The 12,401-nt window shown below is 45.0% G+C and overlaps 1 protein-coding gene across 1 annotated transcript in view; it reads left to right on the top strand.

Moving 5' to 3' along the window:
* Positions 1-7,788: 7,788 nt before the first annotated feature.
* The window catches only part of LOC138718911 (mucin-19-like), a 54,951-nt gene continuing 50,338 nt past the window's right edge, over positions 7,789-12,401 (top strand). The window contains exon 1 of the mRNA XM_069853650.1: positions 7,789-12,365. Coding sequence (XP_069709751.1) covers positions 7,789-12,365 — 4,577 coding nt within the window. The remainder of the gene's footprint in view (positions 12,366-12,401) is intronic.

Below are 12,401 nucleotides of genomic sequence, written 5' to 3' on the forward strand. Positions count from 1 at the left end.
CTGCTCCATTCAAAGGTCTCTAACTATTCCTTTTTTGCTGGCTTGAGAACATAACTGTTGCAAGAAAAATCAGTTTATGTGAAAAGAAGCTCACCCTGACAAGTGCACTGATTTCACTGCAATTACCATGGAGAAGTTACCAGAAATCTTTCAAAAATACCGTCAAATACATTTCATCTTCCTTTTATAATTTTGGGTTTTAGATAACATTGCAGTTTAATACAGTTTAAACTCAGATAAGAGTCAAAAACATTCAGCCTTACTGTAATCAAAAGTTTCCTTAAGACTGAAAAAAAATTATTTTTTTCAGTACAGTTAATATCACAAGTACTCTAGAGAGAGGTAACGTTCTGACTCCTGAGTCAATATGAGGTACTAGTTCAAAATCTTGAAACAACACAGAAATTCCTGTGTCTCTCATGCTTGCTGGCACTTCTAGAAATGCTGAGCCCAAATGATTTTCAGGAATGTGTTGCTGATTTCTATGGACAAAGGCTGGTAAGAGGAGAAAGTGAGTTATAAAATACCCTTCCTAAAAATGTCATGAAACCGTATGTTCAGGGTCCCAAAAGGTGGTCGTAGTAGACCTGGAAAATGACCTAATTTCAGAGAGGCACAATTTAAATTTTTTAATCAAGAGGTTCTACTAAGGTTCTCTGTCACAGCTGTGTCTCTGCATCCATGGGGGATTTGATGTGCTACGTAGAGTTGCAAATGTTGTGCTACAGAATGCAGATTTTCTTCTAGACATGGAAAACATCTCAGTGACACTCAGAGCAAAACCAAATAATTTTTGGAGAAAAAAAATCATTTCAGAATGAGGAGAATTAAACATGAAGAGTGAAACCACCATCGGATCAACAGGCAACAGTAGCCACATTGACAGCAGCCAGATCACTCTGTCTACCATTGCATTTCTGTTAGTTTGTGAGAAATGCACTAGATCCCATGAAGCAAGACTCCAAGATAGGAGGATCTTCCTTGGGAGACATTGTTTTAGTTTTGGACACCTGCACTACGTAATGAAGTTATAGTGTTCTTGTTGACAATAAACCTCGTCCAAGTGCTGTGTTTTGAATTCTGCCCTAGAACCTAAAGCTAATTTCTTAATTATCATCTGTAGCTTATGATTAACATGGATATTTGTTCTCTGCAGTGGGCTATTTGTGTTTCTGGGGCACACACTGTGTCAGTGATGCTTCTTGGTGGAGAACTGGACTTTCCTGTTTGGAGTAATTTTCCTTTCTTCCTTTTCCTGTCCAGACCTATGGGGACACTTTTTTCTACACAGCTTTATGCAGTGCTGTGCTAGAACTTCCGTGATACAGCTAAAACCAAACTGATACATCTACACAGCACAGAAGAAAGTTAAGAACAATTGTTAACAAAGTCATAGGAGCAGCATAGTCTCGTTGGTATTATAGTATTACCTTTTTCCCCTAGTACTAATTTTCTGTAGATGAACATCAAATTAGTTGGGCTTTCCTGATTCTGGTTCTAGAGCCACCCTGGCTGGTGTGCACAATATCTATAGTGTGGGAGTTACATGGCTTCCTGAAATGCCCCTGTACACTCATTACCTGTTGGGGTGAGGGACAGGAATAATCCTGTACCTCCCTCAGATTGCTTTCTCACGAACTATTAGGAGGCAAGGGAGAAATCCAGATTGTTTCAACCAGTTCTTCAGTATGGATGATGTGGGAGCAGAGGCTCTGTTGGAACATGGTGTGCTATTTATATCTCTTCCGAGACAGCTTATACTCTTTGAATGCCTAGTGCTAATATAAGGTAATTTCCTTACATAAGATTAACTTCTAATGCTGAGAAGCATTATTTTTTCTCTGGAACACTTTAAAGCATCATGGCCAATAAATCTTTAGCAAACATTTAAACCCATATACTTTGAATGGTTTTGGACTTTCGTGACCAGGAGAAACTACATATAATATCTGTGCTATTTGGAATCACACCGATTTAGAAATGCATGAATCAGTTGCAAATAGTAGAGCTGTTGGAAAAACACTCCAAACATTCTCTCTGATACTGAAATTGCAAAATAAGAAGTTAGTTCTTCTGGAAGCAGTTTTGGACAAAGAAGAGGTTCACTTCTGTTCATAATTAATGAGAAGGTAAACATAAAATAAAAACCTAAGAGACAGTCCTGAGTTAATGTGTAATAGTTTGATACCGGATCAAACCCGGCGATTCCCAATTTACATTGTTCAGGTGGGCTAAACTCCCTGAAATGACATTCACACATACAGTAATTGAAGACAAGATTCAGTGATAGGGCACTTCTTAGATAGGTGTTATTGTAAATTATACAGAATGTCAGCCGAAAATGTCACTGGCCCAGCAAAACCTTCTTGAGCCACCTTAGAGAAGATAGAAGGGTTTGAATGTGTGAAATCCATTTTGCAGCTGCACTTTGTAACAGTGCAGGTACACCCTGCTTCAAACTAAGTTTGTTTGAGTTACAGATGTTACTATATGGGAATAGGTTGATTACACAGCTCCTTTTGTGTTATTCTAAGAAGACGGTGGAACAGATTTTGATTTTAACAATGATGATTGTTATGTTGCCTCACAGACATCCTTATACATGTGGCAAGTGCAATTCCTGCCTAATCCCCTCCCATTTTTATTTTACTCCCAACACCCACAGAGAAATACACATCCTCACTGACAGTATGGGTATGTTTTTGGAAGTTCTTGAATGTGTTAGTCTGGTACTACAACACAATAAAAGATGTTAAAAACAGTATTATCCTCTTCCGTCACACCAGAACTTTGACATCAGAATTGTGATTTCCTCAAGAAATTCCATCTTTGACTATTAAATGAGTAAGGCTGGAAGTGTATGGTGACAGCTGGCAGAAGGGAGTATCAGAAAACTGAGTACCATGAAATGGGTTGTTTATCTTTCAGCTGTGAAGAAACTAGCATTTCTCTGAGTATTTGCTACTTGTGATTCAAGTTGGCTGAGTGGCTTAGATGCCCACAAAAGTTGTGGTTTTCTCCCCACTGTATTCTTTGATTTAATAAAAATTTGCCAATTCAGCTTCCCTCTATTTTTCTTTTTTTTCATTTTCATCCTTCTTTTGAGAAGTTAAGGCCTTGGTAAACACAGGTTTTTAACAACATGTTCTTACACAGATGGAAATTCATATCTTAAGGATTTTTGGGGTTTTTTTCAATGTAAAATTCAGGGACTTTGAGCATCCCAAAGGAATGGCAAGGTTTTAATAAGTGAACTATAGAGCATATCAATCTTGTTATTTCCTTTTGTAGCTTCACCTCCTACCTCTAGGCGTAACCTGAGTTTCCTTACAAGCTTTGAAAGATACATACAAGAAGTAGGTGGTCAGTCAAATCTTGAGTTTATAGATGGATGAAATGAGCCAAAAGGCATTTAAAAAATTTGAAACAGGTCACCAGTTTGATACTGGGAACTCTCATATCTTTAAGGCATGTGGCAAAACTTGTTCTGCATTTGAAAGCAATTTTTATGGTAAAATATATGGCAATCTGAATTAGAAGTTAGTTTGCTTTCAGGGCATAAATTGTCACAGGTGTAAGAAGAGAAACAGTCGAATCCAGGCTGCCTAACAGAGAGACTTAACTTGAACCTCAGCTCTGGTGATAGACTGTAGTGAAACAACCAGCCACTCTACCGTATCTGTTTCACTGAAAAAAAAGAGTAGTCTTTTTTGTTTCTTTAAGTTAACTCAATGTGCTATATTTTAGTAAAAAATGGAGTTATACTACTAAATCTGAACTTGGTTTGTACTTTTGGTGCATAAAGGACTTCTTTCATACAAATGAAGTGCCATTGTACACTAAAAAACAGTAGTGCTTTTTCTAAGGCTGTTAAAAACCTGACTTAATAGACTTTGCAGCCAATTTTCTATGGCTGTCATTTTGTAGAAGATGATCCTAATTACGAAAGGTAGGGAGTAGCATATCCTTCCCTTTCCTTGACAGAGACAGAAGGCTCTGGTCTGCAAGAGCGTTGCTGCTCCTACATTTTTTTGCGGATCACTAGGACCTACAGAGGTCATGGGAAGAGATTAGGTCCAAACACTGCCTTTGTGTGTGGAATGGTACCACCATAAGTACCCAAGTCAAGTAAGAGTTAAAGACTGGTGTTAGGCTAATGGGACTCCAAGAGAGAGAGGATCCTGATGATATTGACCTCCGAAGTATCAGGAAGATGGGATTTACAGTGATTTATGCAAGAGGAAACAGCTTATATGCATTCTTTAAGCATTTCAGTTAAAGCTGCAAACAAATGACTGTGAAGAAAACATCTACTGCGTCAGGAGTTTCTACATCAAACAAGGCACAAAACTAAAATCTGCTGCCTCACACCAGAGAACAATACTCTTTCTTGGGTTCATTTCAAGGACTATTTGCCTTCACCTTACTTCCCCGTCGAAGTAAAATGAAAACAAAACTAATTTTAGCAAACATAACTGCTGGAGCAAAATATAGAATTCATGTTGTTATAAATATGCCGAGTCTTGGCACACATCTATAAAAAAAGCCTGAAAAAATATATTAAATTAATAACAGTCTTCATTTTTAAGGCCTTAACCTGCTCCACTCTACCCTGCTCCAGTCCAGACTGGGTGTGCAGGAAATATAAGTACATTCACTGCTCTTGCTCTGCCAGTGCTTGTAGCATCCCCCAGAGATACAGGTATTAACTCCTGGTGTGCTGCACAGTAAGACCCCTTTCCCTTTGCAAAGTGCTCTGCCTGTTTAGCAGCATTCCTCTGCACACAGTAGGTCTGGAAAAAAATTCTCACTGGGAATGGGTTAATGAAGGCTTTTATCACCATAAGCCTCAGGTAGGAAAGGGTATTAAAAGTATGACAGTGTTTAAGTCATTGATGAGCCCACAGGCCTAGAGCTTCTATAATGATTTGTCACTGAAGAGGAGGAAGGCACGTATGGTATTGTTGGGGTAAAGTTGTGAAGCAGGAGACCAGCTGTGACTGGCTGCACCAGCTGCCTGCAGTTAGGAGGAGCTTACCAGCTAAAGAAAATGTGCAGAAACTCAATTAAGACCGAGAGGCCTGTTTATCCAATATTTTCCACCCAATAGCAGAGATTTACAGCCACTCCAGCCTCTTGACAGTATTGGAGAACCAAAGGCTGATGTCTGGTGCATTTCTAGCAACTTGCCACTCTAATACAATAAAAACACAAGTTAGAACTGAATATTTGAACATTTACTTCAAAATAATTAAAAATAGATGAAAATTCAGAGGGAAACAATTGTATCTCCTGATTAGGGCAAGACTTTTGGACCCAAGGCTCCTCAGTTCTGTATTCCAGTCATGCATTGTCCAGGCTCAAGGTTGTTAAAATAGTCTGCTTATTGAATATCCAGAACAAAAACATTTTCAGGTTTGATGCACTCCTTGCTGAATCTTGTCTCTTTCTTTTTGCTCAGTAGCCTTTGGATCACTTTCAGACTTTGTTCTATCAAAGGAAAGCAAGTGTACTTCAACAGAAAACTTAGGAATTTATTATAGTACCGGTCAGGTGTGAGAATTTCATTACATTGGCTGTGCTCCCACTTGTGTGAGGGATTAGCTGAAGCTGAGACGTAACAATGCAGCCTCACCCCTGTTTAAATTACTGGAGTCTTCAATTCAAAATGTCAATTTCACAGCTGAGAAGCGTACTGCAAGGAGGTGAAGACTCGACATGGGGACTTGGAATTACTTTTGGCATTTCATTTTATCTTTTTTTCTGTGTAAGTTAAAATCTATTTGATCATTTATCATTGCTATATTTTTAGAGGATGTCCTTGAGATGTGTTTGAAATTATAATCTGAAGGAGGGGATGAATGGCTTAAAAAATCACTATTTATGGTTAACTTTTTTATTATTATTTCTCTTGAACGTGTACTCTTGCAGCAGGTACTTTAACAGGGCTATAAAGCGTAAGTAGGTAAGAATGAGAGCGAAATATTTAGAAAACTCTTATCTAAAAGATGAAATATGCAATGTCCGAACAGATTTTATGACTTCTTTTTAGCCTTGAGCTTAGTTATAGGATGAATTAATGACCTATTACTGAATTTTCTACTGAGAGATTCTTTAGGAAAAGACTCATAGAAAGCATGGGCTAGATTGTATTAATTATGTTGTGTTCTCCCTGTACTGCAAGAGTTTTTTTTAAATAATATTTAGAAACTGAGGGCTGCAATATTTTATTCTTACTGTCTAATTTTGTGACATTCAATGCAGGTGAGCATAAGTTTCTTGAGTGATCAATACTTGATGTTAATAATCCAAGGGATACAAGCACAAGTTCTTTCAATTCAATATTGGGGTGCAGAAAGCATATCAATCTGTAGAAGGAATTTTGCAAAATATGCATTGTTACATTGCAAACTTTTATGTATACACGGGATGGTGTGAAAATACCACTGTGATTTTATATGGAAGTAGAGTCAAGAGGAGTTAGTTAATGTGGTTCTTAAGAACTTGATAGAGCTGCACCTGTATATCCTCTCTGAAAATCCTTTAAGATTTACAAAGCCAAACCTAAAGACCCAGGATAATAAATAAGTGCTGCTAAGCAGTAATATTAATTGAAGGCAGAAGATTCTGTGTTATTAGTAAGAACAAAACCACTCCTCAAAATCATTGTTAAATTACCTGAGGAGGTAAATTAAGTGAGTCCAAACTAACCTAAGTATTTAATCACAGTGGAAAAAGGATTTGATTTTCCCTTTAAAAAATTTGTGGTTTGTTAGAAATATTGGCATCTTCCTATTTATGAACAAAATAAAGATTTATTCATAGTTAGAGATACACATAAACAGAGGAAAACAATGAATTTTAACCCATGATTATTATAATTTGGGACACTAGAATAAAGATGTGCACAGAAAAAAAACTTTCTTCCTGCCTGGCAGTCAGTAAATAAGAAAAACGTAACTGTCCTGCAAAATAAAGAAATTGAAGTAACAAAATAAATACAAAGAGCTGTAGAGAAAAAGATGCTGAAAAAATACATTGTATAAATAATTAATTTTCCTTGCGAATTCTATAGACTTTCTAGATTAGAGAAATCATAGAACCGTAAATTCACAGAATCAGTTAGTTTGGTAAAGATCTTTAAGATCAGTGAATCCCACAATAAAGCTAACACTGCCAAGTCCACAAATAAATCATTCATCTGAGTTAAAGAAATAATAGTTAGAGGAAGAAAATAACAAAAAAAATGAAGAAAATGTGGACTAGCAATGAAAAAAGAAATTATTAAGGTCTTTTAAATATCTATAATAACACAAATAAAAATGATTATAAGGAAACCAGGAAGGTAAAGACCTAATTAATTCTATGCAAATGGAAAAGGAAAAGTCATGCAAATGTCACGGTTCATAAATAACAAAGGAGGTAAGAAACACAAAATAAGGAAGGAAGGAGGGGAAAAAAGATGAGAAAGATAAAAGAAATCTTCACAGAAGACAAAAAAACTATGCTTGTTAGAGTCTTACAGTATTTGAAATACTTCCAGCGCAAATAGGCACAACAAAGGAACTGTATACCACAGGTAATACCACCTCCAGCTTTTCATCAATGCCTGACACGATGTCACTTTCTCTCTCAGTCACATCAATGACAACAATTTCCATTACAACAACATCAGCCAACAACGGCAGTGGCACCCCAGCAGAGCCCCACACCAAGACATCGGTTCCCCTCTCAGCCACATCAATGACAACCATTTCCACAACGAGGAGGGCTGGCACAGAAGCAGAGATGGACACTGTGCCTACAATGCCAGCTCAGGAAGGGAGCTCACCTGCACTGTCAGCTGGGACTGAGGCAGTGAGCCCTGCCGTCCCAACAACAAGGCGCGAAGCCACTGACACCAGCATGGGAAAAGCAAGTGGCAGCGCTGCCTCTGTATCTCCCAGTCCCAGCTCAGCAGCCACGAGCCACTCCTCCTCTCCTGCGGGCTCCTCAGGCACCACTCCCAACACAGAGAGAAGCAGCACCAGCAGCGCCAATGAGGCCAGCTCAGCTACCATATCCCACCCATCCACGGCATTCGTGTCTTCCACGCTTTCCTCGCCTGCCGGCATCTCCAGCACGGGCAGGGGCAGAGTGACGGCAGAGCCAGCTACGCAAAGCACGGCTCCCAGCACACCCAGCCCCAAGCCATCGGCATCAGCCTCTGGCACATCCCCAGCCTCAGAGAAGACCCAGGGCAGCCTTCTCTCCACACTGGCCAGCACCGTGGAGATGCAGTCTGGGCGCCCCACTGCTACAAGCATCACACAGGGGAAGGTCATGACGGAGGCTGGGGCCGCTTCAATTTCTACACGGAGCCCCTTCCCCACCGTGGTCATGGCCTCTGCCATGAGCCTTGCCAAGACTCCTCACAGCCAAACCGAAATTCCCACTACCAACCAGGGCAGCAGCACCATGAGAGAGCCCAACACCAAGACTTCTCTTGCCCTCTCAGCCACATCGCTGACAACCCTTTCCACAATGAGGAGCGTGGGCAAAGAAGCAAAGACAGACACTGTGGCAATGGTCTCTGCCTCAAGCCTTGCCAGGACTCCTCATAGCAAAGGTGAAATTTCCACTACCAAAGAGGGAAGCAGCACCATGGCAGAGCCCAACACCAAGGCTTTGGTTTCCCTTTCAGCCACATCGTTGACAACCTTTTCTGCAACAAGGAAGGTGGGCACAGAAGCAGAGATGGACACTGTGCCTACAATGCAGGAAGCAAGCTCGCCTGCGCTGTCAGTTGGGACTAAGGCAACAGGTCCTGACTTCTCAACAACGAGGCGCAAAGCCACTGCTACCGTTCTGGGCACAGCAAGTGCCAGTGCTGCCTCCGTCTCTCCCAGCCCCAGCTTGGCAGCCACCAGCCTCTCTTTCTCCCCTAACAGAGGCTCCTCGGCCATCACTCCCAGCCCACAGACAAGCAGCACCACTGGTACAACTGAATCCATCTCTGCTACCACATCCCACCCCTCCACAGCACTGGTGACTTCCACGCTTTCCTCCTATTCTGGAACATCCAGCATTGGAACAGGTGGTTTGACGGCAGAGGCATTGACTCAAAGCACAGCTCCCAGCACACCCAGCCCCAAGGCATCGGCATCCACCTCTGGCACATCCACCTCTTCACATAACACTCAGCACAGCCTTTTGTCCACAGTGGTGAGCAGCAAGGAGACACAGACAGAACAGCTCTCTTCCAAAGCCGTCCCACAGGGAAAGGTCACGACAGAGCGTGGGGCCACTTATTCTTCCACAGGGAGCCCCTTTTCCACAGAGAGTCCCAGCCCACAGAGAATCAGCACCAGCGGCACAACTGAGACCAGCTCGGCCACCACATCCCACTCATCCACGCCACTTGTGCCTTCCACGCTTTCCTCCTATCCTGGCACCTCCAGCACTGGATCAGGCAGTGTGACAGCAGAGGCATTCATGCAAAGCACAGCTCCCAGCACACCCAGCGCCAAGCCGTCGGCATCCACCTCTGGCACATCCCCTGCCTCCGATCACACCCTGGCCAGCCTTTCATCCACACCATTCCCCAGCAGGGAGACACAGGCAGTGCGGCTCATCTCCACACCCGTCACTCAGAGGCAGGTCATGACAGAGGTGGGGGCCACTCCGTCTTCCGCAGGGAGCCCCTTGTCCACTGTGACACTGGCCTCTGCCACGAGCCTCACCACGTCTCCTCCCAGCCAAAGCACAATTCCCACCGTCAACCAGGGCAGCGGCACCACAGCACAGCCCAACATTGAGACCTCTCTTGCCCTCCAGGCCACTTCACTTTTCCCGAATATGGTATCGGGCATGCAAGGAAAGACAGAGACTGTGCCTATGACACCAACTCAGGAAGGGAGCTTACCCGCACTGTCTGCTGGGGCTGCCTTTGCAACTACGAGGCACAAAGCCACTGCCACCAGCATGGGCACAGCGAGTGCCAGTGCTGCCTCTGTATCTCCCAGCCCCAGCTCGGCAGCCACGAATCACTCCTCCTCTCCTGCAGGCTCCTCAGCCACCACTTCCAGCCCACAGAGAAGCAGCATCAGTGGCACCACTGACTCCAGCTCAGCCACCACATCCCACCCATCCATGGCATTCGTGTCTTCCAAATTTTCCTCCTATCCCAGAACTTCCAGCATTGCATCGGCCGGTGTGACAGCAGAGGCATGGACACAAAGTACAGCTCCCAGCACAGGCAACCCCAAGCTATTGGCCTCCACCTCTGACACATCCCCTGCTTCACATAACACTCAGGCCAGCCTTTCATCCACAGTGGTGAGCAGCGTGGAGACACAGGCAGTGCAGCTCACTTCCACAGCCCTTCCACAGGGACAGGTCACGACAGAGCGTGGGAACACTTATTCTTCCACAGGGAGCTCCTTCCCCACCTTGGCCACGGCCTCTGCCACGAGCCTTACCATCAACCAGGGCAGCAGCACCACAGCAGAGCCCAAGAGAAAGACTTCTCTTGCCTTCCAGGCCACATCACTGAAAACGCCTTCCACGACAACAACATCGGGCTTGGAAGGAAAGACAGAGACCGTGCCTACGACACCTACTTGGGAAGGGAGCTTATCTGCGCTGTCTGCCAGGACTGAGGCAACAAGTCCTGCCTTCACAGCGACGAGGCACAAAGCCAGTTCTACTGACATGGGCACAGTGAACGTAATTGCAGCCTCTGTCTCTTCCAGCAACAGCTCAGCAGCCATGAGCCATTCATCTTCTCCTGCGGGATCCTCAGTGGCTACTCCCAACATGCAGAGAAGCAGCACCAGCAGTACCACTGTGTCCACCTCAGACACCACAAGTCCCACCTCCTTGGCATTCATGTCTTCCAAACTTTCCTCCTATCCAGGGTCCTCCAGCACTGGATCAGGCAGTGTGACAGCAGAGGCACTGACGCAAAGCACAGCTCTCAGCACACCCAGCCCTAGGCTGTCGATATCCACCTCCGGCACATCCACCTCTTCAGATAATAATCAGGCCAGCCTTTCGTCCACAGTGGTGAGCAGCATGGAGACTGAGGCAGTGCCGCTCACTTCCACAGCCGTCCCACAGGGAAAGGTCACGACAGAGCGTGGGGACACTTATTCTCCCACAGGGAGCCCCTTGCCCACCGTGGCCATGGCCTCTGCCACGAGCCTTACCATCAATCCTCCCAGCCAGAGCACAGTTCCCACCATCAATCAGGACAGTGGCAGCACCACTGAATCCTACACCAAGGCCTCTCTTTCCCCCTCAGCCTCAGCGCTGATAATCCTTTCCACAAAGAGGGTGGAGGGCACACAAGGAGTGACAGAGACTGTGCCTGTGACACCAACTCAGGAAGGAAGCTCACCCATGCTCTCTGCCAGGACCAAGTCAGAGGGTCCTGCCTTCCAAACAGCGAGACCCAAAGTTACTGCCAATGGCGTGGGCACAGCAAACACGAGTGCTGTCTCTGTTTCTCACAGCCCAAGCCTAGAAGCCACAAGCCACTCCTCCTCCTCCCCTACAGGCTCCTCAGCTGCCTCTCCCAACCCACAGACAAGCAGCAGCAGCAGCACCAATGAGTCCAGCTCGGCAATCACATCCCAACCGTCCACGACACCGGAGACTTCCACACTTTCCTCCTACCCTGGAACCTCCAGCACTGGCAGGGGCAGTGAGACAGAAGAAACAGACAGGCAAAGCACAGATCCCAGGACGCCCAGCCCCAAGCCGTCAGCATCCACATCTGGCACATACTCTGCTTCACATAACACTCAGGCCAGCCTTTCGTCCACAGTGGTGAGCAGTATGGAGACTGGGCCAGTGCAGCTCACTTCCACAGCCGTCCCACAGGGAAAGGTCACGACAGAGCATGGGGACACTTATTCTCCCACTGGGAGCCCCTTGCACACTGTCACCATGGCCTCTTCCAAGAGCCTTACCACCAATCTTCCCAGCCAGAGCACAATTCTCAACATGAATCAGGGCAGTGGCACAACCGCCAAGACCTCGTTTTCCCCCTCGACCTCAGCACTGATAACCCTTTCCACAACGCGGATGGAGGGCGCTGGAGGAGTGACAGAGACTGTGCCTGTGATACCAACTCAGGAAGGGAGCTCGCCTGCATTGTCTGCTGGGACTGAGGCAACGAGTCTTGCCTTCCAAACGATGAGACCCAAAGTCACTGCCAATGGAGTGGGCGCAGAGAGTGGCAGTGCTGGCTCTATTTCTCTCAGCCCCAGCCCGGCAGCCACAAATTACTCCTCCTCCTCTCCTCTGGGCTCCTCAGCCGCTACTCCCAACCCTCACAGAAGCAGCACCAGCAGCACCAATGAGGCCAGCTTGGGCACCGCGTCCCACCCACGGCATTCGTGTCTTCCACGCTTTCC

The sequence above is a fragment of the Phaenicophaeus curvirostris genome, chromosome 1, assembly GCF_032191515.1.
Source record: "Phaenicophaeus curvirostris isolate KB17595 chromosome 1, BPBGC_Pcur_1.0, whole genome shotgun sequence".
Taxonomy (NCBI): domain Eukaryota; kingdom Metazoa; phylum Chordata; class Aves; order Cuculiformes; family Cuculidae; genus Phaenicophaeus; species Phaenicophaeus curvirostris.